Raw genomic sequence first — 27961 nt, 5'->3', positions numbered from 1 at the left:
GCCACCACCTCTGACAACAAAGCCAACCTGCTCCGACAAATAACCCCAGGCGCGCTCACCTGCAGCACACGGCTCATCCACTGGAAACTGTCTTCCTCTGAGGCGTCGGGTCTTTGTTCCGCAACCACCACGATGCGCTCATCATAAAATACAGACACAGAAAACACAGCAATTCTAAGAGAGACAGATCAAACACATCAGCACTCCCTTCACAACCAGTCCTATTTGCTTTGCTCAGTTGGAGTTACAAAGAGGAGTTGTCCCCACCACACTACCCAGAAACGAGTGGTTTCGAAAAGAAAATGCCACAGTCATTACCATCAAAATGAGGACTCAAAAAACATGTACTAGTAAGCACCACCGGCACGAACGTTGGGATGCAGTGGTAAGCAAGACAAAGTCCCTGTCTTCATGGAGCTTGCATGTCAGAGACAGAACAAATAAATATAAAAATAACATCATGTCGTATTACACCAGGAAGAAAGGCAAGGCAGGGCGAGGGGCAGAGCGGTATGCGGGGCGGCTGCGCTCCTGAAGGCAGGGTGGTTGGGGAGCGCCTCCCTGAGGAGCGGACACTGGAGCAGAGACCTGAGTGAAGTGAGGACGCGAGCCATGCGAAGATCTGGAGGAAGAGGTTTCCGGGCAGAAGGAACGGAAAGCGAAAAGGTTCTGAGGTAGGAACGAGCTTGGCAGGTTTGAGGAACAGCAAGAAGGCCAGTGTGCCTGGAGCAGAGTGGTAAGCAGAGAGTGGTGGGGAGAGGTCAGAGCCAGGCCAGGGCAGGCAGGGGGACCTGGCAGGCTGAGGGGAGGGGGATGTTCTGAGTGAGGTCTCCGCTCGAACGTCCCCTTACTAGCGAGGCATTCCCAGACCACCCTAGAGAAACCAGCGAGCGCACTCCCACCCCCAGGGTGTTCTTTCTACATGGCCCTTATCACCATCTCACATGTTCTCTCTGTCCCTGACTTTGTAGTTACTCTCGGTTTCCTGCAGTGAGAACGTGAGCTTCACAAGGGCAGAAACCTAGCCTGTTTTGTTCACTGCCACATGCCACACTCTGAGCATGCATGATAGTGGCACACGGTTGGCACCCAATAAATATCTGTTGAAAGGATGCATGAAAGAACGGGAAGTCACCCGAGAGCTGAATGTGCCAGCACGCGGGACCATCTCCCTCCCTCCCTGCCTGCCTGCCTGCCTTCCTTCCTTCCTTCCTTCCTTCCTTCCTTCCTTCCTTCCACACATATTCATTGAATACCTACCGTGTGCCAGGCGCTGTGCTGAGTGCCGGGGATATAACGGTGACCAAAGACAGAAGGTCGAGTGCCCCACGGAGTTTACATCTCAGAGGAAGCCACGTTATTATAAACACTACACGTTTTAGGAACTGGTTATCTACTGGTTTCATTAGTTTTTCCTACTTCTTAAAAAACTAAAGGGATACCAGGAATGCTTTAAGGATACATATCCATGATTGTAAATAAACTACTGGATAGACATCAACTACTCAAGTATGTACCAAATATCTTTCCTTGTATTAATAAGCAAAGAAAAGAGGGTTTGTAGTTGACTTTATCCATGGAATTTGAAATTAGCACTTAGGTACTATGTCAATCTCTGTGTTAAAATGTTATAACAATTTAGAGATGAGTTATAAGAGAAACAGTTCTCAGATGTAAAATTCCTACAAAGTAGCATCTATCTTAGATGATGGTCTGAATGGCACTACTTCTATATTGATGGAATGTAAGAAGTTCAACGTTTTAGAATTCTCCTCAGTATTCAACAAATAGTAATAATTAAAAACTGAAATACAGGATATGGTTATATCTTATTCCTCTCAATTTCAGCCAAACCCAGCCATGTTGAGATAAATATTTAAAGCCCAATTCCTGCTATGCTTAACCAAAAAAACCCCCAATCACTTACTCTACAGAATACAACTCAAATTACCCTGTAAAGATACATTTAGATTCCACTGCAAGTGCTAACATCTGAATTTTGTACTACTCACCTTCCTCTATAAACAGTCTTTATTGATTCAACAGCCAATCCAGTAGCAACAATGTCATCAGCATTATGTCTTCGACCACTAACCATCAGTAACCCATCCATTTTTCCAACCACGAACACCAAACTGCCCTGAAAGGTAATAAAAATTTACCTTGATTTCCATTATTTAAATAGCAAAACAGGTATTTTACTTTCTGCTTTGAAATATAGTTCATCAAAAATGTAAGAAAACAACACTGTATTTTATGGATTCTAAGAAAGTGTTTCATATCTCAGAGATCAGAGGAGGAATCTATAGCATTTTACAAAAATTACAGTATATAAGAAAAGAATTTGTTTATATTTATTCTTAGGGAGGAATTTTATAAAAAAGCAACTAGGATTGGGGCGCCTGGGTGGCTCAGTCAGTTAAGCGTCCGACTTCGGCTCAGGTCATGATCTCACGGTCCGTGAGTTTGAGCCCCGTGTCGGGTTCTGTGCTGACAGCTCAGAGCCTGGAGCCTGCTTCGGATTCTGTGTCTCCCTCTCTCTCTGACCCTCCCCCATTCATGCTCTGTCTCTCTCCGTCTCAAAAACAAATAAACATTAAAAAAAAAAAAAAAAGAAAGAAGGCAACTAGGATTCCACACAAGCATATTTTATTTTCTCAGCCATGATTATGTCGTATTAGTTCATTTGTACCTATTCACGAGATGGATGCAAAGAAAAAAATTGTTAACTTATTTAATACTGGAATTAGGAAGAGATGAAAACAGCTGAATGTGAGAACACCTGTTCGAGATTTATAAGGGTAATGCTGTTTCCATCTGGCAAGATTAGAAACAGGCTAATAAAGAAAGGTCTGAGAAACACTATAGGAGTCTCTCCAAGAAGATAACATACCTGCAGGAAATGTTGCTGTCAATGCCCTAAAGACATCACTGTACAAATAATACTTCTCAAAAATTCTCCTAGACCCATTTGCAATAAATTGACTTTTCCATTCATTACACAAGTCCTAAATTTACTGGACAATTTATACATATTCAATTATCTAGTAGTCATCTCTACGTGAATGTCACTTAGTGATTTATTGAGCGCAATGTAGTGCCATATGCTGACTGGGTTATGTAAGTAAGATAGAACTTCTAGACTCAAGAAACCACAGGCTAATCTGTGAAGACAGGAAAGAACCAGCCATTTCCAACACAGTCTGAAAAGTGCTATGGTGGACATAAGAGAATGAGACAGACACTGCTCTGTCCATTTCTCCATTTCTTTCACTGCAGTAGAATTTTTAGCTGGGCATGGGTGACCAAAATAAAGATTGCATTTCAGCGCCCCCTTGCAGTTAAGTGTGGCCACGGGACTAGTTCAGACCGGTTCAGATAAAAGGTGTTGCACCTGTCAGAATGGCTAACATTAACAACTCAGGCAACAACAGATGTTGGCGAGGATGCGGACAAAGAGGATGTCTTTTGCATTGTTGGTGGGAAGGCAAGCCAGTGCAGCCATTCTGGATAACAGTATGGAGGTTTCTCAAAAAATTAAAAAGAGAACTACCCTATGACCCAGCAATTGCACTACTAGGCATTTATCCAAGGGGTACAGGTGTGCTGTTTCGAAGGAACACATGCACCCCCTTGTTTATAGCAGCACTATCAACAATAGCCAAAGTATGGAAAGAGCCCAAATGTCCATTGATGGATGAATGGATAAAGGAAATGTGGTATATATATACAATGGAGTATTACTTGGCAATCAAAAAGAATGAAATCTTGCCATTTGCAACTACGTGGATGGAACTAGAGGGTATTATGCTAAGTGAAATTAGAGAAAGACACATATCATATGACTTCACTCATATGAGGACTTTAAGATAGGACTAAAGATAGGACTAAAACAGATGAACACAAGGGAAGGGAAAGAAAAATAATATAAAAACAGGGAGGGGGACAAAACATAAGAGACTCATAAATATGAAGAACAAACTAAGGGTTACTGGAGGGGTTGTGGGAGGGGGGATGGGCTAAATGGGTAAGGGGCACTAAGGAATCTACTCCTGAAATCATTGTTGCACTATATGCTAACTAATTTGGATGTAAAAAAAAAGAAAAAAAAAAAAGATATGACATGTTGCTCAGTAGCTTCAGGAAATCTTCCTTAAGAGATGGTGGGATACACTCTTTCCCCTGTCCCGTTTTCTGGAATGCAGATGGGATCCTGCAGCTCCATCTTGGACTTCAGTCGTGGAGAGGTAAGCTTTAAAAGGAGCTAGGTTTCAGAGAATTTTTTGGTGCTGACAGGATTAGTTAAGACAGTAGGTACAGACTTCTCTTTCTAGGATAGCAATCGTCTTAGTGGCATGCCCTCACACCCCCTGCCCCCATAAATGGTGGGGAAGAAGTAAAATGAGGTCTTTTCTTATGTAACTTGAGCTGGTAAGAGGAGATGAAAGAGTAGGGAGGTAAAAGAGAGGTAGATGGAGACATATGGGTTTAACTATGACCAAAAATGTCTGTTACTTACAAAACACAACCCAAACTTCCCACAACATCATGCAAAACCCTTCATAATCTGGCTCTCTGCCTTCTTTGTGGGCTCACAAAACTGTTAACTCTCTGAGAACAGACTTTGTATCTTAATGGTCTCCGTGAACCCAGTGCCTGTGAATACCATTTGCTGGAAAACAAACCGTTAATATTTGAAAAATTTATTATTATACATGGTATAGTGCCGATAATTTGTATGAAAATGCTTTGCACACTATTATGACTTCCCTTTGCTATTTAAAAAATTTTTTTTAAATATTTATTTATTTTTAAGAGAGAGAGCGTGCTGGGGAGGGGCAAAGGGAGAGGGAGACAGAGGATTTGAAGTGGGCTCTGCGCTGAGAGAGGAGAGCCCAATATGGGGCTCAAGTTCATGAACCGTGAGATCATGACCTGAGCCAAAGTCAGATGCTTAACCAAATGAGCCTCTCAGGTGTCATTCCCTTTGCTATTGAAGGTAACTTTTTTTTAGCGCTCTTCTAACTCAGTGAAACATACAAATCAAATCAAAGAAATGCAGCAAGACTAAATGAAAAGAATTTTTGAAAATAAAAAATATCTCAGCTTAAAGGAGCCAAGTGAATGTGGGTAATGAAAGCAATAAACATTAGGTGAGTTTATGACATTCTTACAGAAACCACTCTGTAACACTCTTTAACACTTCTGAACTAATCTGAATTTGTTCTGTTTTGTGACGAAAACCTTGTAAAGTCTAAATACCTGGATCAGATACACCAAAACAAACATGAATGCATCACTTACCGGCCCTACAAACCCCAGTAATCCTGACCGGATGAAGGGGACGTCCCCAACAGGAGAGCCTGCAGAATTGACTGGAATTACCTAAAAGATAGAAAGCAGTGAAAATCTTAGCTTTTTCTTAAAATATGTATTTGATTTTTATTTTATAAAAAAATTGTTTTGAATGTTTATTTTTTGAGAGAGAGACAGAGAATGAGTGGGGGAGGGATAGAGAGAGAGAGGGAGACACAGAGTCCGAAACAGACTCCAGGCTCTGAGCTGTCAGCACAGAGCCCCACACGGGGCTGAAACCCATGATCCACGAGTCATGACCTGAGCCAAAGTTGGATGTGTAACCAAATAAGCCACCCAGGCGTCCTGTATTTAATTTTTAAAATGTCTTAGAAAAATTATAATAGTAATATATGCTTATTGAAAAATTAAAATTATATAAATAATGACTTCAGTATCCCCACCCCTTTAAGAAAGAAACATTTACAATCTGCTGTATATCTCTCAGACTTTTTTTACACGCATGTATTAATGTAGTAAGAATTTATTAAAAAAAAAAAGAATCCTATTACATATACTGTTTCACAACCTGCTTTTTCACATACTATATATTTTTCACATAACATATGTATTTGGGATATCTCTGAAAGTTGGTGACAGTTGCTCTAGCTCCTTTGTTCAACAGTCCTGCAACATATCATCGCATGGGGGACAAGACAGAACAGCCCTTGGAGTCCGATGAAAGTTCAACTTCTGGCTCTGCCACTGACTAGTAAGTTCCTGGACTTCTCGAAGCCTCAGTGTCTTTGGCCATTAAAACAGAGCTCCCAATGCCTCTCACAGGTTTAGGGTAAAGATTCAGGGAACGTAAACAGATTTGCAGGCATAAGCACAGTGTTTGGCTCAGAATCGGTACTCAGGAAACTACAAGAATTAGTACTATTAGAATGTAAGCCGTCTTTCCGGTGAGGAAGGCCATCTAATTTTACTGTTATAAATGTGCTTTACTGAATATTGCTGTACAGATCTCGGTGTATTTGTACAAAAGGCATGAGCTCTTTGAAGTTTTTCTCACCAGCAGCTTATTTTTAAAGATACACTTTGCTTCGTTTTGTAGTCATTACTAGGTCTTCTGTCCCAGTGAAAGGTTAACCGCACTGGAAAACTCTCTCAAGATTTAAATAGAAAATCCAGTAAGAAAACACTAGAAACTTCAATTTGCAAAACAAAACAAAAAAAAACAAAAAAAAAAAACCCAAAACAAACCCAAACAAAAGGCAATTGTTTTCTCCTTTTTTGGTTAGGATTTTTATTCTACTTCCCTATCGTTAAATTTATACTGCAGATTTCAGAATCCCTTCATCACTATGGACCTGGCAGTTTGATATTAAAATCTGAGAATTTTGGCTAGGCAGTTGCTCTTATCGGAAAGGCAATGTAATAAAATACTATCGGTGTCTTCAAACACTGCTTGAGGATCTTGTTTATAGTAAGGAAAATGGAATGATGAAAAATTCAGATATTGGAAACATATGTAGTCCAAGCATTTAAAAAGAAGAAGAGTAGGGTGAGATTTTTTTTTTTTCTTTTAGGGTGACATTTAAATTAGTGAAATGTATAGACAGCGCAAGTAATTAGTCACTTGTGAGAGCAAAGTTACTGGCGGTAAACGCGTGCTTTAAGAGTTTATCAATGCCCACTCTTATTGAGGTGAGTGGATCGCAACTTCTGAAGGAAGGTCAAGAATGTAATAGTGTTACTGATGATGCAAGGATGGTCACAACAGACAGACATTTAATAATTTACACGATTCTAGGCTGTGTAAACAGATGATGGACAGCCCAGGAGCTCTTCACCTTTTCCAGTTACCACACTATTCATATAGGTAATACTCTCCTGTCAGGTCTATTACAACATAATTATGTAATGGTATGTACCAATAATGGTATGGTAGATAGATATGCCCTCCCATACTGAGACTGAGAGTCAAGTATAGAAAAAGGAAGCTCAAAGAACTGAAAATTGGCAGTTGGTCATAATATCATGGCCCATAAGATGGACTTTTCTGTTCCCTAAAAGCTACCCTGTGGCAGGTTAATCCCAATTAGGAAATATAGATAATTCCTTATGCCTGTTCTGATTTCCAGCCTCACTAGGCAAACTTTCATTACTGTTAGTCTTTACACTCAGAACTGTCCGCAGGAAAACAATGTGCTGGTTTCACTAGAACATGAGTTATTTGAGGAGCTCTGTTTGTTTTCCTGAGGTACCAAGCATCTAGAATACTGCTGGGACACACAGAAGGTGCTCAGTAAACATGTGTTGAATGAAAGACTGAATAATGGGTGCAACCTGCCCCTGTGACAGGACAGTTTTTCATCAGTAACTTGGTGTTCTGGTTGGCATCAGTCCTCATAGGCTCAGCTAACTTGAGTCTACTCTGGAGAGATGGATCTGCTGTCACTGTACTCTTAAAATTAAATTTTGGGGCTTATGAAACTCAAAGTATGGCATATTCACCAGAGTGAACTTTTATGAGGCCTTTTACTCTTCATTTATGTAACAGATAAACAGTAATTCTTGTGCACCAGGGGTGTTCTAAGCACTTTACAAACATTAACTCGTTGGGGTGCCTGGGTGGCTCAGTCGGTTAAGCATCCGACTTCGGCTCGGGTCATGATCTCGCGGTTTCCGAGTTCAAGCCCCATGTTGGGCTCTGTGCTGACAGTTTGGAGCCTGGAGCCTGCTTCCGATTCTGTGTCTCCCCTTTCTCTGCCCCTCCCATGCTCATGCTCTGTCTCTCTCTGTGTCTCAATAATAAATGAATGTTAAAAACAAACAAACAAACATTAACTCATTTAGTCCTCACAACAATGCTATGAGGTATGTACTATGGTTCCTCACATTTTAAAGATAAGGAAATTAAGGCACAGAGAGGTTAAGCAACTCCTCCAAGGTCAGCGAGTAAGTGGCGGACTTAGGATTTGAACTGAGGCAGCCTAGCTCCGGAATACATTTTCTCAGCTGCTATATTGTGCTGTTTCCCATCGGCCAGGTCATTTGACCTAGTGACACCCTGACCTCACTAGATAAGTTCCCCCCCAAATTTAATATCATGTACCTCAAATGTATTTTTTGTCACACCAGCAAGCCCAAAGTACATCATGCCTCCTGTTCTAGAGCTGACACAGATCTCTCCAATTTCATCTGTTTTGCAGAGTTGGGGAGGTCCATCGGGTCTCACAATGCACATCATCCCTAGGGTGCAGAAAATACAGTTAAGAGACAGAGATTCTGGAAAACCTTTGTAAAATAACAGCCTCATCCTTCTGAGCCCAGGAAAGTTTTGCATTTACTGAACGGAATTAAGTAAGAATGCCAAACAAGAATGTCAAAAATAGACCTGATACTACATAGGTATATCTGAACTCCCATCTTTTAGTCCCGATGATAAACAAGTTATTTTTAAAATTCAGCAAATAAAACTACGACAGATGCAGACCACCGCTTTCCAAGACAGTAACATGTTAAAAATGACTACAGTGTCCAAAGAAACAGGTGAAATTAATTTACCCTTGGGCAAATCAAACTCAAACACTCACGGGAGCACTGAGCTCTAACTTTCTGCCAGTCCCAATGTCTTGGCAATTACGGTGAAAACCAGACAACTTTAGTGCAACTCAGTACTTAAGCTTTCCATATGAACAACTGTAATGGAATCATTCATAATGAAATCATACAATACTGATGGAAAGGAAGTATAATTAGAATCGCTGAACTGTTAGAGAGGCTTTGAGAAGTTAAGAGGCTAAGAACTAAATTTTTTATTCCTGGTTGTGGATCTCATTTTTATCAGGTTCTACTATCTCTAATGACAAATCTTTTTGAAAAACCAAATGGTGCTCCTAAGGACTCACCACCAGGCATTACATGGCCCACATCCTGGACCGTCAGTGCTGAATTTTTATCTTCAGTATTGACCCGTATTACTCCATAGCTCAATCCATTCATTGAGAGAATAGCTCTTCCTGGCAAAGGGGCCCCTGGAACTCCAGGCCTGAAAACAAAATAAACTCGTCAAATTTGCAAATTAAATGATATCAACGTAAAAGTATGTACATATAAAAGCAAATTTCCTCTGACTACAACACACACACAAAATACTCATTTTCTCCGCCAAAAACATGTTAAATTAATCAAATTCACATGTATAAAGCATGGTCCACATTCATTCAGGTGGAAAAAGTAAATTTCAATCTATTATTAAGAATATATTGGCTTGTGTATACTTTCCACACTTCAGCTGTAACCAAGGACAACCTATTTTGTGGGTTGTTTTTTTTTTTTTTTTTTTTTTAGATAATTTATATATTTTGAGAGAGAGAGAGAGAGAGACAGAAAAAGAGAGAGGGAAGAAGGGAGAAGCAGATAGAATGGTAGAGACAGAATCCCAAGCAGACACCATGCTGTCAGTACAGAGCCCGACGTGGGGCTTGAACTCATGAACCGTGAGATCATGATCTGAGCCGAGATCAAGAGTCACATGCTTAACTGAACTGACTGAACCACCCAGGCGCCACAAGGACAGCCTATTTCTCATCTAAGATGCTAACTAAGGAGTCTGAAGAGCAAAACAATGCAGAAAAAGAACTCGTTCACAACTATGAGAGAAGAATTAAAGTATATTTTCAGTTTACCAGTTACCCTTACGGCAAGAGTGGGAAAAATAAATGAGATGCTTCCAACTGCTTTACAAAGTCATTTTCACTCTTAGGCTGATGAAGCAGAAAATTAGTTAGCACCTCTTGTCATCGCCCAGTAAATAGCACACATCTGATTAAAGTTGTAACATACATCAAGAACACTGACATTCTGCACAATACCTGCGGATTGCGACAGTCATGGCTTCAGCAGAAGTAGCACATGGACAGATGGCCTCAGGTTTCAGTCCATGGCTTTGGAATAGACTCAGGAAGGCATCACAGGATGACACAGACCCTAAGGAGTTGGAACAAATCAACGTGAAAGCTAAAATTGTGATTTTCATTACTGTAGAAAATTGGTAAAGAGTGGAGAGCCAACACATTTGCTTTTCATGAGAACTCTCACTGTACCTCCTTAATTCCATACACATATTTTATTGTGCCTGTGAGATGGTGGATACATTTATTTCAAGGACAAATAAATGCTCAGTCAGCCCATAAAAGGTCACTGACACTATTTAAAGTCACAAATTGGAATAGGGCTGCTCCTACCAAACTGTGCAATCAGTAGCAGAGATGTACTGCAGCCATTCTCTTCTATGCGATAATCTCAGATTTGTTTCTAAGGTCAACCCCACATCTGTGTTTATACCATTGTGACTACTGACAGAAATGCACTTACAGCAAAGAGCACAGTTTCTTTTTTTTTTTTTTTTAATTTGAGAAAGACAGAGATAGAGAGAGAGAGAGAGAGAGAGAGAATGAACAGGGGAAAGGGGCGGAGGGGGAGAGAGAATCATCTTAAGCAGGCTCCATGCTCGGTGCAGAGCCTGATGCAGGGCTCAATCCCATAACCTCGGGATCATGCCCTGAGCCGAAATTAAGAGTCAGATGCTTAACTGGCTGAGCCACTCAGGCGCCCTGAGAGCACAGTTTCTAACACTTTACCTGATTCTACTGTGTGGAGGCTCAGGTGTTTGTGCTTGGAGGGAAAAGCAGGTAACATGGTAAGATTTCCAAAAGCTTTCCCCAAGCCCTTTGATTTGTCCATAGGGGGAATTTATATAAAGTCCAGACACTTGGGTTACATCAAGTCAACTTCTTATCACTCCTTATAGTCACATGATAGAAAAAGGATACAAATGAGTGAGCAAGAAGGGGTGTTTCTGAAAGCTTATAAAATGTGGTATATCTATTCAATGGAGTATTATATGGTAACGAAAAGGAATGAAGTATGAACACATGCTACATTGAGGAATCCTGAAAACATACTAAATGAAAGAAGCCAATCACAAAAGGCCACATACAGTATATGAAATGTCCAGGGTAGGTAAGTTTGTAGACAAAGAAAGTAGATGAACAGTTGCCTAGGGCTAGGGAACAGAGAGGGAGAAATAAGGAGTGACTATCAATGGTTATGTTTTTGTTTTGTTTTGTTTTGTTTTGTTTTAATGGGGGGAGGTAATGATGTTCTAAACTTAGTTCATGGTGACAGTTGTATAACTGTGCATATCCTGAAACCACTGAACAGCACACTTATTTCTTTATACATTTCTTCATTTACTAAATGTTTTTTTGACAGAGAGCGAGCAAGTGAGAGCACGAGTGGGGGAGGGGCAGACAGGGAGACAGAGGATCCCAAGCAGGCTCTGTGCTTACAGCACAGAGCCCGATATGGGGCTGGAACTCACAAACTGAGATCGTGACCTGAGCTGAAGTTGGATGCTTAAAAGACCGCGCCACCCAGGAGCCTCTGAACCACACACTTTAAATGGACGAGTTTTATGGTATGTGAATTACATTTCAATACAGATGTAAAAAAGTGCTTACGGAAAGGGGGAAAAACCTCAACCTACCAAAGGAAAGGCTATTCCCACACCCACACTCTAGAAATACTCACAGGGATTAGCTCCATCAGTTACAATTAACATCCGGAGGGAACTCAAGCTGACATCTCTTTGGTCCCGATGTGCCATCATAGCCCAATGCAAGTCTCGACATTTTACTAAAGCTACTTTGGCTATAAATTCAAAACGGATAAAGTTAACACACACATACATGCTAAAATTGGTGTGCATTTAATACACTATAATAAAAACATTTTTATTTATTTTAGGGATCATGATTTTCACTTAGAGAAAATAAAAAAGGCTTCAAAGAAATTGTGCCAGGTGCTCTGAAGCAGTAGCAACTGACACGGACACACAATTGTTTTGCTTACTGTGACCTGCAGGCAGGCCACATAGCTCGGCCAAGGAAACTCGGAACACTGAAGCACCCAATGAATCTAATTCAGGGTTCAGATTCAAGCAAATTCACCTCGGCTCATAAGAAAGGACATCAAGTGAGATGAAACAGACAACATACCTAATTTGATAGTGATTGAACTCTAAAACCCGTCAAGCCACCAAGGCACAGAATTATGTCTCCAGAAGAGCAATTTGAAAATGCCTGAAATCTCAGTTCAAACAGTCACATAATTAAAGCTCAGATGTTGTGTGCAACTACCTTTGTGGGCATGTACTCTCTGGACCCAAGAGAGCGGGCAAGTCTTCATAACAGAGTAGGGTACACTAATTGTATGCATCTTGTTCATTACATTCTGAAAAAGCAAAGAAAGACAAAAAGTAATCAATACCCAACACATACTCAGCATTTTAAAACTGAACTATCATTAATGGTTTTAGGTACAGAAGTACCATATGCTCTTTGAAAAAAATCTGAAATATTAACTCTAAGGCTGAAGTCTTATTTGCTATCTACCCTTAAACCTGGTTCGTTCCTCTCCTCCTCAGAGATTACCGGTTATGAAACTGGCATGTATCCTCCGGGCCCTTTTGCTGTATAACTCATATATATTTGTCCCCAAAGGAAGATAAAAGTATTTTTAACATTAAAAAGCATCATATCATACATAGATTGGCAGCCTGCTTTTTTTTCACTTAAAATGTTTTAGAGCTAAATCTGTGCACACGAGTATAAGAGATCTACATAATACTTCTTGAGCTGCTGCATACTATTCCACAGTATGACTATAGCACAATTTATTTAGGCATTTCTCTATCATTGACAACGTTTTGCTATTACAAACAGTGTTTCTCAAGGAACATATTTATACTCACTTCCCTGCACACGTGTGCAAGTGTCTGTCTACAGTAGATACAGAAAGTAGTACTGCTAGGTCATAGGATATGTGCTTTTAAAATTCACCAGATACTGCCAAACTGCCCTCCAACCCGCTAAGCACTTTCATCATGCACATGCTCACTACATCCCACAAAGAGCTGGCTATTACAAAGCAAGAAATCAGCGTTTCCCTGATTCTTACAGGAGGATCTGCTCAGACTTCTTAAGTGTTTGGGTAGATAAAGCTGAGTGAGCTGAGCGAGTCATGGAATTTGGTGTCTCTCCTGCCCTCCAAACCGAATATACACAGGACCCCGGTTCCCAAAGAGATCCAGCCCACAGAGTAATTAAGTCTTGGTATTTAGATTGGCCATTCTGATCATCACCTAAGTGGCCCCCCAAAATACAAGACACCACTGTAAACCTCTTTTACCTCCTTCCCCCACGTTTCTAGCTATGGTGACAAATTTTTGGATTTTCAAGGACAAAACGGTGTTAATACTAGTTCTTCTACACGTCCCCATCTTGCTCTTTGTATCACAGGTAGAAAATTCTCTCTAACCCCTCAAAAGGGTGTTTTAACCAATCAAAAGGGCTTCAGAAATGAGCTAGAAATTATGTACACTGAAGGAACAGGCTCTTACTACTTTGAAGTGTGTCCTGGGTGAAAAGGGATCCTCCTCCTCTTCCCCTAGGCTTCATTTGCTACTCTTTCTCAGATTCCTGCAATACGCAAGGAAGTTGGAAGAGACAATCTCTTGAAGGTCCTCTTCAACTTTTGGACCCTTTGTCTCTTTTCCCTCCAAATCAGCATGCTATATACGGTAGTTTTTCCCATTGAAATGTCCCCTCTTTACCTCCACCCACAAGATATCTCCATATGGCTAAATCTTGCCCATTTTTCAAAGTCCAACTCAATTGTCACTCTTCTATAAAAATGGCCTGATGTTGGAGGTGGGAGGGACTCACCTTTCTCTAACTCCCACAGCATGTTACCTGTTCCTCTATTGTGGAAAGGAGCTGATCTACCTTGTTACTTTACTCTTTAATTGTTGCTTGGAGTCATTCAATATATTTTGCCCAATGGAAAAGTTAGACGTCATTAAGCACAGTTACCAGGATCTAAATACATTCATGTAAATCCTTTCTTCAGAAAAGAGAAGAAGTAAATCTCAAATGTACTTTAATCATACATATATAGTCATTTGTAGAAAAGTGGTACTATAATAGTTTTGAGCCGTCATAGCAGATGTTTAAAAAATTTTTGATCCTAAGTTCTCCTACACAGTTATGTGAAGAGTATGTCCAACCACACACTGAAGAAAAAACAGAATTACATTCTCCTTTAAAAAAGTTACCATCTGTATTACAAAATTCTTCTGGAAAATATTATTGATTTTTGGGGGGAATTACATTTCAAATAACCACTGGGAGATGCTCTGGTTACACAGCTTACATACCGACCTGAATTATAAGCACAATTTACACTAAAGGCCATAATTCTGAGGAGCTTACCGCAAACATGCCATGCCATAGCCCGGCATCCTTCTTAAAGTCTAAAACATTTACCACTGTCTCCCCTAAGATTGAAAAAATAGGAAAAAGGAAATCATCTTCAGTATTAAGCAGCAGATGTGTTTCATTTGTCTCTATTAAACAACTGATTTTATACTTCTGAAGAAATCACTAAAAGCTTCTGATTACTTGAGGGTCCCCTCAAACTGGCTAGGGGACCGATCACAGGGAACAAGGTCACAGAAGAGATAAGGAGTCTGAAACTTATTGTGACATAGGCACTGTCTTCCAAGAGGTAATATTTTTTTCCTAATTATACAAGGAACACATGCTTATTTTAGAAACTCTGCATGTTTCAGAAACACATGTAAAAAATTATACTTTCTAGAGAAAGTAAAAAAAGTTGGTGTATATCTATATGTATTTATATAGATCTACACATACTTCTAAGCATCCTTATATCTAGACAGATATCTACCATAACAAAACGGGCATACTGCACTGTATCTAATTTGTTTCCACTTAATGATATATTGAAATAATTTCCTTAGATCTTTAATATTCAAGAACAGGAGTCTTAATGCCTCAGGGTATAACCCACTACTTGAGCATATTATAATTTAATCAATCCCCATTTTTTTGGCTTTTGATTGCTTCCATTATATATATGCATTTTACCAGACAAGAATGCTGTTCTATAATGAACATGTGTAACTTGCTTCATTTTATTAAAGGAAAATAAAGTACTAAAAAATTTAATATTGCAAAGAACATTCTAAGGCAAAGAGTCACTATACTATATCAACACATCTAAACTTTCACAATACAGAATACATTTTTGTGTTTTAATTTGTGCTTTTTGGTAGCTGGATTTCTTTAACTCCAAATGTACAACTGGTGTCAGCTCTATAAACACAGGGAGATGGAGATATGTAACATTCTGCAGCTAATAAACACATGGCTTTAATTTGTTTCCTATTTCTGCACTCTAGAAATCATGCTCTACATATTTGGTTTGCCCAGCATTTTAGTTCCTTTAAATTACAGCATATTTGTGAAAAAGAAAAGCAAAAGCAAGCCAAGAATGTGTCCTAAAGCACTTCACTCTGGGTTTGGTCATTAACTGGAATCCAATCTGAGCACTCTGCTCACAGTCACATATATCTGAAGCTCACAATGAGGGCAGTCACGAGATGAAGTCTGACCTTCAGAATAATTGCAGGCCTGGGACAGAGCTTGGCAGTGAGACAACATCGCAAGGCGGGATACTGTAACTCCCATCACACTCCCTTCTTTGCTTGTTTTATACTAGGAAAAAAAAATCACAAAAAACAAAAGCATAAGAAACACAATAAAATGGGTTATTTCAAATGACAAACTAGAATTCCAAAATGAAACCCAGATAAGCCATCGTAATGGGCTACATTTAATATGTTTCATATGAATATTTAAGACTACACAGTAGGGCCCCAAACTCTAATCACGCAAAGATAGCATTGACAAGTGACAAAACTCAAGAAAGGATGTGTGAAAAATTCTTACAAGTTTAATTAGTCATCAGTGTCAAGTGGCTGTTAAAGAAGCTAAACAAACAAGTGACTTGAGCTGCATTAATGGAAGCACTGTATCAAAAACATGGCAAGCAGGGCACCGCAGAGTTCTAGGTGGGTAAGGTGTGGTTCCTGTCTGTCAGAAGCTCCCAGGTTGGGAGGGGAACACCTAGAGATGGCCTACTCACTCCTATAAATCAATCAACTCTCATTTTGCTTTTTCCTCAATGTTCCATCCAAGTCACTTTTTACCAAGATCAGCAACTTTTGATTGTTAAATCAAAAGGACACAAGACATACTTTATTTTATCCGACATTTCTGTAACATGTAACACCTCCTTCCTTGACACTGTCTTCTTCCTCAGCTTTTGTGATATTCCTCTCTCCTATTCATAATCTCTCCATCTCTCTCCCCCTTCCATTCTTCTGCCCATCCCTTAAATGTTGGCATTTCCTGAAAGTTCTGTTCTTCTTTCTCTTTTTACTTTCTTCCATCGGGATACCACATGCGCCTGATGGCTTCCAGTTCTCAACCTCTGACCCAGCCCTCCTTTCAGACATTTAGACTCGTAGAGTCAATTGTTCCCCTTGAATGACCCATAGTCCTATAAAACCCCATGTATCCACCACTGTATTCTTCATTCCCACCCCATGCCCATGAACTCTTCTTGCTGTATTTTCTATCTTGGTAAAGGATGCCACCATCTACCCGTTGCTCAAGTCAGAAACCTGAGAGTCTTTCTTGCCTCCTCCCTCTCCAGAGTCTGTCCCTCAATCCTGTCTCTTTTCCTTCCTTCCTTCCTTCCTATCTCTCAATTCCACCCACTCTTCTCTATCCCTATCACCATGAGCTTGGGCGTACCTGGATAACTGTAAAACGTGGACTCTCTGTTTACCCTCTTAATCTAATCAAACCAGATACGTCTTTAAATAACATATTTATTCTTATCAAACTCTTCTGACAACCCTTTAATAGCTCTCTATGACTCATAGCATACTTTAAACTCACTAGCAATGTCCTGTGGGTCATAAGAGGGTCCTAAGTGAAAACTGCAAGTTAATTCAGAATAGCCAAAGTCTAGATGTGGAGGGGAGTCGTTCTATGTGAAGCCAGAGAGTTAAGCAGGGGCCACACAATGAAGCACCCTTCATTTTTTAGGACAAACCGATAAAGAAGTCTGAAAAGGAGTGGTCAGTGAGGCAGGAGAACTGAGGGAGCAGTCAGGGAAGCCAGTGAGCAGGGTTAAGGAGGATGGAGTGATGAACTATGTCCTCAATGAGACATGATGTGGACTGAGGGATGATGGCTACATTTGGTATTTTAATCGCCCGTTTACTTGTCTGTCATCTAAACATACTCCAATCTCTTCCATCTTTCAAAGCAATCCTCCTCGCCTCCAACATTAACACATCACGCCTCAAAGCTACTGCCCACTCTCTTCCCTTTTATAGCCAGTTATCACCACGGGGCTCAAGGCTGAGTGGATTTTTTTCCCTCAAACTTTTTAAATCTATTGATTGGTTTATCATTTAAAACTTAGCAAACACGTGGTAAGCACTTACTAAGATGTCTCAAGCAGGATGTGGAGTCATCAAGGGCACAGCTTTTAGAGGGAAACAAATGTGAGTATAAGTCCTAGCTCTGTCATTTTTGAGTCATGTGGCCTTTGGTTGGTTACTTGAGTTCATTTAAGTCTTAGCCTCCTTATCTCAAAAGCAGGTTTTCTTTTTTAGTTAGTTAATATACAGTGCAATATTGGTTTCAGGAGTAGAATTCAGTGATTCATCACGTACATACAACGCCCAGTGCTCATATCACAACAAGTGCTGTTTTTAATACCCATCACCCATCTAGTCCATCCCCTCCCCACCTCCTTCTGTCAACACTGTTTGTTCTCTAAGAGTCTCTTGTGGTTTGTTTCCCTCTCTTCTCTTCCCCCCCTTCCCATATGTTCATCTGTTTTGTTTCTTAAATTCCGCATATGAGTGAAATCATATGGTATTTGTCTTTCTCTGACTGGCTTATTTTGCTTAGCATAATACATTCTAGCTCCATCCACGTCATTGTAAATGGCAAGATTTCATTCTTTTTCATGGCTGAGTAAGGTTTATAGCAGCATTGTCAACAACAGCCAAACTATGGAGAGAGCCCAAATGTCCATCAACTGATACACGGATAAAGATGTAGTGTGTGTGTATACACACACACACACACACACACACACACACACACACACACACAATGGAATATTATTCCCCCATAAAGCAGGTTTAATGTCAGCCCTGACCTCACAGGGTTCGTGTGAGGGCTGACTGAGATAATGCATTGGAAGCGGCTCTTAGCCTGGTGCCTCGTATGCAGAAGGACTTAATCCCTCAAACTGAATGCTAGCAACCACTCCAGATGCTACACTGACCTTCAATACCAAACCCTCTAGCCACTTGTTTTTTCTTGCTCTTTTTCATCTGTTAAATTTGTTCTTTTCAAGTACAGGTGTTTTCCTTCCTCAGGTCTCCATTCTTTTGCTTTCCACTCCCCTACCTCACCAAAAGCAGCAGAGAAACATCTCTGTCAGTATACATTTCTTAAACCTTTGCACATCTCTAAGTCTTGTGTAACTTTCTTATATGAGAAGGATCACTTTTTTTTTTTGCTTTCTCTTGAATGTGTATTTATGTTAAAAATAATTAGAACAGAAGGCCCACCACAAGCATTTTATAAGCCAAAAGATGGAACTCTAACAAACCAGGAGGCTTTTCTCACATTAAAGCTGCAAAAGGTTAGTTTTGACTTTTATAAGATAGCAACTGAAGCCACAGGAAGCCACAATGTATTAGTCTCAGGACTTACCTCAATGTATGCTGGTTCTGTACCGGCAGGTGAGATGTGGGGCTGCCAGTCTTTAGGTGGCTTTGAAAGGTACTTGGAATCTGTTACGACCCATTTGAGCCGGGGCCAACCTAAATCAAACCCAAAATGAAAATTGAATTGCCTAAGCCATAAGGGAAGGAGTTCACATTGAACTGGTCGTTTTAAATATCAAGAGACCAAATCAAGGTCATCTTATAATCAGTAACATACTATATTTATTAGTTTTCAGTGATAGATCACCAGACAATTATACCTTCTTTCAAAAGTACAATCGTTCCACATGCTAATTTCCGGCCTTGACATTACCTCAACAATTGGGAGGTCCATTTGGCAATGGAAGTCCACTGAGGTTAGTGGTCTATCCTCTCTCTCTACATGTAGCATTTAGCTTTAGTGAACAGAGTGGTAGCTTTTTCCAACCATCAGCATAAAGGTTAAGGGTGTGGGCTGTGGAATCAGACAGATTTGGGTTCAAATCGCTGCTCTGCCATTTATTAGCTGTGACTTTGGGCAAGTTACTTAACCTCTCTGTGTCTCAGTTTCCTCACCTGTAAAACGGGGATAATAATGGTACCTACTTCATAAGAATGTGAAAATTAAATAAGAAAATATATGTTAAGTAGTTAGCTATTATTAAATTAAGACACTGATCAAACCACTAAGCTTTAACTGTTAACTGATAATTCAAAGTATAAATATTACTAACCTTTAAACTGTACAATTTCTCCATTCTGGGTTTTTGGCAGCCCCTTTAGACAAACTTCACTGGTCAGAGCTAAGGCGATACCACAGCTTCCTAGCAAGAAGCCAATCTGCTGACCTCCGGCATCCTGTGGAGAGAAGGTAATGAGCACGACAGGGGAGTGAGCATGAGCACACCCATGCCCCAAACCTAGCACGTAGCAATGCTCTGGCACTTGTGTGATAACATTCATGGAACCCCACTGCTACCTGGCAGTTGTCAACATCCAATGACAGTATGTTCTTCCAAATAATTTCTACAGTACAATGATTTCCTGAGTACAAATCAAGTATTTCATTAATCTGACATCGCTGAGGATGAATTCTACCAGTCAATGTGACCATTTTACTCAAAAGTTAGCAATGCTTCTCTTTTAAATTAATTTCAGGGGCGCCTGGGTGGCTCAGTGGGTTAAGCGTCCGACTTCAGCTCAGGTCATGATCTCACAGTTCATGGGTTCGAACCCTGCATCAGGCTCTGTGCTGACAGCTCAGAGCCTGGAGCCTGCTTCAGATTCTGTGTCTCCCTCTCTCTCTGCCCCTCCCTGGCTCGCATTGTCTCTGTCTCTGTCTCTCTCTCAAAAACAAACGTTAAAAAAAAAATTTTTTTAAAGTTAATTTCAGGCCAGTGAAATAGATGTGAACATGGTTAAGCTGTGTTGACCTAGCCACATCCCCAAATTCAAAAGCAAAGCAACCCAGGTCAGAATAAAATAATGTAAATGGACACCAAAGGTCTACATTTACAATGAAAGTGAATGGATGGTTATACCCAAATCCATATACTCTTTATTATTATATTTTAAAGGAGGTAATATTTAAGCCTTATGGCTGGGGTGCCTGGGTGGCTCAGTCAGTTAAGTGTCCAACTTCAGCTCAAGTCATGATCTCACAGTTCGTGAGTTTGAGCCCAGCATCAGGCTCTGTGCTGACAGTTCAGAGCCTGGAACCTGCTTCGGATTCTGTGTCTCCCTCTCTCTCTGCCCCTCCCCTAGTTGTGTGCTCTCTCTCTCTCTCTCTCTCTCTCAAAAACTGAACATTAAAAAAAAAGATTTAAGACTTATGGCAAGAGCAGAGAAAACAACAAAAGATATAAAGTATTTCCATTAAAATACCACCTTAAAAGTATCATTATGAAACCACACAAACACAGCCAACTCAATAATTTAAGAACAACCTTACGATTTCCTGACTGATCTAAAGATACTATATCCCATCAACCAAAGTTTCAGGGATGTTATCAATTTGTTTTTCATTCCTTTCAGAAAAAAAAAAAAAATATATATATATATGTATTTGTAAATCCACAGTATCTACCATATTTCTCTTTATCATGATCTCTCAATAATAAACTATATGAGAAATTTAGGGTCAAACAGCTCACAGAGAAATCATTTGGTTAAACTTGAAAACTTGTTACATATGCTGCATGGGCTGATGTGACATTAAAGTAAAATCTTATCTCCCAGAGTAGTAACATGCCATCATCACTGTGTCATCCTTCAACCTAAGGAAAACCCTGGGCTGTATGATACAGTTAAAGGAAAACCCTCTATACAAAGTTCCCACCTTGTAAATGTGGATTATCTATAGTCTCTGAAGCAATAGGGGTCTTCTTTGTAAACAGTAATTACTGAAAAGTCAGGTATACCCCCATGATTCTTAAGTGATATATATACTATATAAAGTCTATCTTAGTTGAAAATGTATTATTTTCATGAAACTTATAAATAATAATAATTATTTTTCTACAACTCTCATGTTTTTAGAAAGTGAAGCTGAGTACTTAAGAAAACGGTTAGGCTATTTCTAATGTCATGATGGAATCAATTGATCCAAGAACCCGATGCCCACCATGTCACATCAGGCTACATTCCTCTTAAATTCAGCAATGTTACCTTTCTGGTAAGAGGTACCTCTATAGGCACTGGAATCACTTCTGCCAGGAGACATCCATAAAAAGCCACCATAAACATGACTGGATCATTGTTGGGGTAAACCAGGGCTACCTAAAATGCATAATGATATTCAATAACAGGAATAAAAACAAATACCTTCAATATCATTCTCTAAGATAAATATATATATGTATATATGTGTGTGTGTGTGTGTGTATACATATATTGCACATATCATGAACACAAACTATTTAGTAGCCTAAAGGAAATTAAGTTATTGAGAAAGATGCACAAATCTAAAAAGATCTCTAGCATACCCAGGATTACACTAGACACATTTTAGAAACTGTAATGCAATTCATCATCATGATAAGAAAAAATCTGCACTGAATTCTACTGGTGATTGAGCAATTAACAACTCACCTTAAGTAGTAAGTTAATTACTTGTGAAACCTAAGGCAATTTACTTTAGTGCAGGACTAAATAAAATAAATGTAATGGATCTCTCTAGATAGGCCAGCATACTAGAGAATAAGCCTTACAACTCTCAGAGAACTCACAAGTGTTGACTGACTTGATTGCCACTGTAGGGCCAGCTCAAGGTTTCTTATTCTTTAATGAGTTCACTGCTCACTTAACTTTAATCCCTACTCACTTAACTAACAACGCAAGCACTCTAGCATGAAGGCATTGGTAATAGGTGTAAGTAACACCGGCACAAACCACTATGGATAAAAAGTTAATTCTTCTACAAAAGATAAACAGTGAAGCTTGTGTAATGCATTCAAAATTGTGATCTCACCTGTAATGTCTGACAGGGATAACTGACCCTTCCCAATTTACTTAAGGAATGCAAAACCCCAGAAGTCATGATCATTGTGAAGCTTGTTACTTGGCTTAGATGTTCACAGATTGACATGTGAAACTTAATTGTCTCACTAGACTGCTGTTTCCCCTTCTTTAACTTTCAAATTCTCTTAACTCACTCCCAAGTTAAGTTCAATTCTGAAGTTGTTAATCCTTCCTAGAGTTCTGAAAAATACGAATTCCAGAAAAGATTTAAGACAACCCATTTCTTTCCTGTACACAAGTAGAGGACACAAAATTACCTTCCTAGGGTTCAGTGAGGACCAGGACACCCGCATGTATCACAGTTATAAGTAGAGTCACCCTTTAGGTGCCCTCTGCCACAATGCAAAGGTATTTTTAAAAGGCTAGTTCAGGAAGTTCTGGATCATGCGTCTACTCAAAACAGCCCTGGTGTGAGTTGGTGCTTTGTTCTACAAACACCAAATAAAAAGTCATGTTTGACGGTAAGAAGTAATCATATACAGAAAGTCATTGATAGGAAAAAAATCTTCAAAAAGTAAAAATATTTTTTTGTTTCATGTCACCTCCAATTAAAGAAGAAATTAAATGATATCATTTTGTTTCTTCTTAGAATATGGGTCTCCCTCCCTTTCTACATAAAACCACAGAAAATTTTTTGAAAAATTTTATGGGGCAATTTTTAATAAAAAAAGTCAGACTAAACTTTATTGCTATTTTTGTTGTCTGATTATTGAACTATTTATTTCCAGAAAGGGGCTCCTCTTTATTAGCATAAGAGTTAACTGATTTAGCAGCTACAGAAAGGGACATGTGAATTTCCTTCATCTACGAATACAAAAATTATCACCTGGTATTCAGCTAACTTTGGTTGGAACCAAACCATTTTCATTTTCTAAGAATAAAAGTTATATAAACTGTGCTGTTGTACGTTAAAAATTCAGAATGTGCGTATTAGAAAACAATAAAACATCACCTCCCTAAAACCAAAAAACCAATTACCCTGTCTCCAGGTTTTAATACAGGTTCATTTTTGGTCCCCAGTTTATTAAGCAGTGTGTAGGCCAACTTTAAACTTCTGCTCCACAACTTTCCTGGAAAAAGAAAAGAATCATATAGAAAAAAACAGGCCTACCTCAGCGAGGAGGCATTCAGTTCATCAGCAGGTTTAATAAGACAATGGCCACTTCCAAATGACTCATTAGACAAACATCACCCCCGAAGACAAAGTCCTTCCCCCACAAAAAAATGCTTTATATTCACTGGAGTTTACAAAAGCCAGCCCTGTTTCCAAACAAAAGAAAACATCACCAGATGCTCATTCTGGTTTAGATAATATTTCAAATTCTCTTGTGAAGTAATCCGAGTGTCTTTAGAAGTAATGTGATGTGGGCTGATCCAACATTTATCTTTTTAATTAAAAAAAATTTTTTTTTAACATTTATTTATTTTTGAGAGAAACACAGAGAGGGAGACACAGAATCTGAAGCAGGCTCCGAGCTGTCAGCACAGAGCCTGACATGGGGCTTGAATTCACAGACCACGAGATCATGACCTGAGCTGAAGTCACACTTAACCTACTGAGCCACACAGGCACCCTTAGGCTGGTCACATTTAAAGGAGGGCAACAATTTTTATCACAGGGATGAAAATCAGAAGACTACTTCTGTTCTGAGCTTTTTCTGAAGAATCACTTACATATATGGTATTAGATATTTGAGGTTAACCGCAAAGCAAAAGTATGACTCAAATGATTAAGCATTCCATACCAATGTATTTCAGTGAAAACAGACAAGATGGAAATTAACTAGATGAAACATGTAGATACATTCACAGATGTTAAATAAACATGTAAAGATTTGGCCAGCTAACTGCTTTAAGGTTTAATATACAGCTTCTGAAATGAATGCTAAAAATAATTTTTGGGAGGGAAAAAAGCCTATTCCTCCTCTCTTCCTGCTCCCTCTCTCCAAACACCCTTAGAAATTCTTATCATAGATTATGTAGAAAGTGAAGGACAAGTCATGCCATTTTGAGTAGATAGGTTAGTTTTACATATAACTCATTCAGAGGGGCAGCTAAAATTTAAACTCATGTCAACCTGTCCAATTGTTTAAATAAAAACTGTTTTTCCCTAAAATTATTCTGTATCTAGGTCTATGGACAATGTGCTTCACTTCTGAAGGGAAAAAGGAGTATGTATGAATAAACTAGTACAAACTCTCAGAGCCCAGGTCGAATCCATTCTTCTTTTTTATTTTTTTCCAGGAATAGAATTTAATGATTCATCACTTACATATAACACACCCAAGTGCTCATCCCAACAAGTGCCCTCCTTAATGCCCATCACCCATTTAGCCCATCCCCCACCTAACACCAGGCCAGCAACCCTCAGTCTGTATTTAAGAGTCTCTTACGGTTTGTCTCCTTTTTTTTTTTTTTTATCTTATTTTTGCTTCCCTTTCCCCTATGTTCATCTGTTTTGTTTCTTAAATTCTACATGAGTTAAATCACACAATTATTTGTCTTTCTCTGACTTATTTCGCTTAGCATAATACACTCTAGTTGAATCCATTTGTTTTGTTAGTTAAAAACTGAAAAATAAAGTTATTTAAAGTGAATTCAAGTTACTTTTAAAAGTTATTAAAAAAATTTTTTTTTAATGTTTATTTATTTTTGAGAGCGACAGAGACAGAATGCGAGTGGGTGAGGGGCAGAGAGAGAGGGAGACACAGAAGGAGAAGCAGGCTCCAGGCTCTGAGCTGTCAGCACAGAGCCCAACGTGGGGCTTGAATTCACAAGCTGTGAGATCATGGCCTGAGCCGAAGTTGGACGCTGAACTGACTGAGCCACCCAGGCACCCCCCACTTTTAAAAGTTATTTAAAAAAGAAAAATAAAGGGTTCCTACGGTGGCTTAGTCAGCTAAGAGTCCAGCTTTTGTTGATTTTTGGCTCAGGTCATGATCCCAGAGTCGTGGGATCAAGCCCAAGTTGGGCTCTATGCTGATTGTGGAGCCTGCTTAAGATTCTCTCTCTCTCTCTCTCTCCCTCTGCCCTTCTCCCTGACTCAACTTCTCTCTCTCTTTCTCTAAAAGAACAAACAAACAAACAAAAAGGATGGGGCACCTGGTTGATTCAGTCAGTTAAGCGTCCCACTCTTGATTTTGGCTCAGGTCATGATCTCGTGCTTTGTGTGTTGAGCCTGCTTGGGATTCTCTCTCTCTCTCCGTCTCTCTCTGCCCCTCCCCGGCTTATGCTTGCATGTGCTCTCTCTCCCTCCCTCTCTTAAAATAAATAAACAAATAAATAAATAAATAAAATATCTAATTTTCAATTTTTAGATAAAACTGTCATATTTTTAACATATTTCCAGCCCAAATGTCTTTTCCAAATTGTCTTCTAATGTTTAACTCAGCCGTGGATCCACAAAGCCTCTTTCTTCTTTCTGTTCTTTTAAATATTAGCTGCTTTGCAAATATCATTTAGCAAATGAAAATATCTGACAGTAGCTCTACTTAGAACTTAGGATCCTGTTAAAATAACTTACAAGATCTCTTGAAACACAATGACCAGCAACTGCTAAATATCAAGATCTATCACTACCTGTGATAATCTGAAGAACTATTAGGAGAAAAGGAAGGAGCTGCGAATCTTGCAAACTCACCATACGTAAGAGTGTAAACTGGTTTCCCCGTCACGTCCAGTGCGGTCAGACATGGGCATTTTGCTTGAGTGGTGCCCCAGCGCTGTAGGGCCGACTCGAGAGCAGGAGGCCAGTTACAGATGACTCCTAATGGCTCCCCCTTCACAGGGGTCATCTGCCGACCCTCAGGCTTGGGCTGGTTGGGGTCTGGCTGAGGTACTGTACCAAAAAACCCCAATGGGTATAAAAATATTATCTGAAATACATACAGATACCAACTAACACAACTCAGGTCTCTAATCGCAAATATATTTCCCTTTTTTCTTCATCTTTATTTGGTTTAAACTCACGCTGAGAAAAGAAAGGACATCGTTAGAAATAGTAATCCACCAAGTAGGCCTTAATTCATCTTCCACATAATTGTGAAATCAATATGTAATACAGTTTATGTAATAAACAAATCCTGACCCTAACAAAGAAAATCACTGAACATACAGAAAAGCACAAAGCATACATTTCTTTTTAGTAATTTTGTAATTTTTACTCAACTTGTTTTAAAATCCTTACAGTTTGTGTCTCAAGTTAGAGAGCCAGGTTCCACTTCACCGGGTTACATTTAATGAAAAAGCATTAAACTGTGAGTCGGAAACCCAAATTCACATTTACATTTTACTAATAAAACATAATTTCCTTATCTGTAAAATGGGGATAGTAACACTTCTACCACAAGGTCAGTATTAAACTCAAACAGATAATGAGCACAAATGACAATGTTCCATGTCTCCATGCCTTCCATATCTCATCTGGTCAATCCCTTTGCTCCTGGTATACCTGGACTCATCCTTCTCAGGATGCGGCTCAAATGGCACATTTTCTGGGAAGCCGTCCCCAGTCATTCCTTCCTTAGCTCCCACCCATGTGGTTGTCAACCCTTATTAAAGCACCAAGGGACTTTAAGGGCTTCTTTTACTGTGTAAGTTTTTCTCTCTGAGACTGACAACTTCTTGAAGGAAGGCATGGATTTAGTCCTTTTATTGCCTATAGTACCTAATACATAATGGTACTTCTTAATCAATGTTAATTAAATTGAACTGGATTAGAGGCACCCGGGTGACTCAGTTGGTTAAGCATTTGACTTCAGCTCAAGTCTTGATCTCATGGTTCGTGAGCTTGATCCCCATTCTGGGCTCTGTGCTGACAGTGTGGAGCCTGCATGGGATTCTCTCTCTGTCTCTCTCTCTCTCTCTTTCTCTGTCTCTCTCTCTCTTCCCCCTGCTCACTTGCACTCTCTCTCTCAAAAATAAATGGACTATAAATAAATAAATAAAACTGGATTGGGGGAACAAATGTGCTAGACTATTAACATGGTCATTCCACAGACTGGATGTGAATAATATTTCATATTTTTTCATATGAATAAAACAAAAGTCCTCTTACTTTTTCTACAACAAATTAATATTATTTCAATAATAAAAAGCAAAAAAATTCTACTTTCATAGCAGAAAAGATAACTGATACATGGAACAAAGTCAAGTATTTATTGAGTGCCAATTATATGCACAGATGTAATAAACACTGAGTGTTCATCATTCTTGGAACAAACATTTATTGTTTCTCTTAATTTTTAAAATTTTATTTATTTTTGAGAGAGAGCACACGAGCCAGGGAGGACAGATAGAAAAGAAGAAGACACGGAATCTGAAGCAGGCTCCAGGCTCTGAACTGCCAGCACAGAACCCGATGCAGGGCTCAAACCCACGAACAGTGAGATCATGACCTGAGCTGAAGTC

At 39.4% G+C, this 27961-nt stretch overlaps 1 protein-coding gene across 6 annotated transcripts in view; it reads right to left on the bottom strand.

The window, feature by feature from the left end:
• The window catches only part of DIP2B (disco interacting protein 2 homolog B), a 223170-nt gene that overhangs the window by 34805 nt on the left and 160404 nt on the right, over positions 1–27961 (bottom strand). For 5 of the 6 annotated variants that reach the window (XM_027036124.2, XM_027036125.2, XM_053226223.1 and 2 more), the window contains 15 exons: positions 26193–26390; positions 23531–23622; positions 21701–21811; positions 19768–19891; positions 19041–19150; positions 15845–15947; positions 14640–14704; positions 12507–12600; positions 11899–12018; positions 10179–10293; positions 9213–9352; positions 8417–8553; positions 5305–5385; positions 2013–2140; positions 60–174 (listed from right to left, as the gene is read on the bottom strand). In XM_027036124.2, coding sequence (XP_026891925.1) covers positions 60–174; positions 2013–2140; positions 5305–5385; positions 8417–8553; positions 9213–9352; positions 10179–10293; positions 11899–12018; positions 12507–12600; positions 14640–14704; positions 15845–15947; positions 19041–19150; positions 19768–19891; positions 21701–21811; positions 23531–23622; positions 26193–26390 — 1733 coding nt within the window. The remainder of the gene's footprint in view (positions 1–59; positions 175–2012; positions 2141–5304; positions 5386–8416; positions 8554–9212; positions 9353–10178; positions 10294–11898; positions 12019–12506; positions 12601–14639; positions 14705–15844; positions 15948–19040; positions 19151–19767; positions 19892–21700; positions 21812–23530; positions 23623–26192; positions 26391–27961) is intronic. The other variant, XM_053226225.1, reaches the window with a different exon arrangement.

The sequence above is a fragment of the Acinonyx jubatus genome, chromosome B4, assembly GCF_027475565.1.
Source record: "Acinonyx jubatus isolate Ajub_Pintada_27869175 chromosome B4, VMU_Ajub_asm_v1.0, whole genome shotgun sequence".
NCBI lineage: Eukaryota > Metazoa > Chordata > Mammalia > Carnivora > Felidae > Acinonyx > Acinonyx jubatus.
The sequence above is the reverse complement of the archived record's forward strand: the minus strand, read 5'-3'. Positions and strand labels throughout refer to the sequence as shown.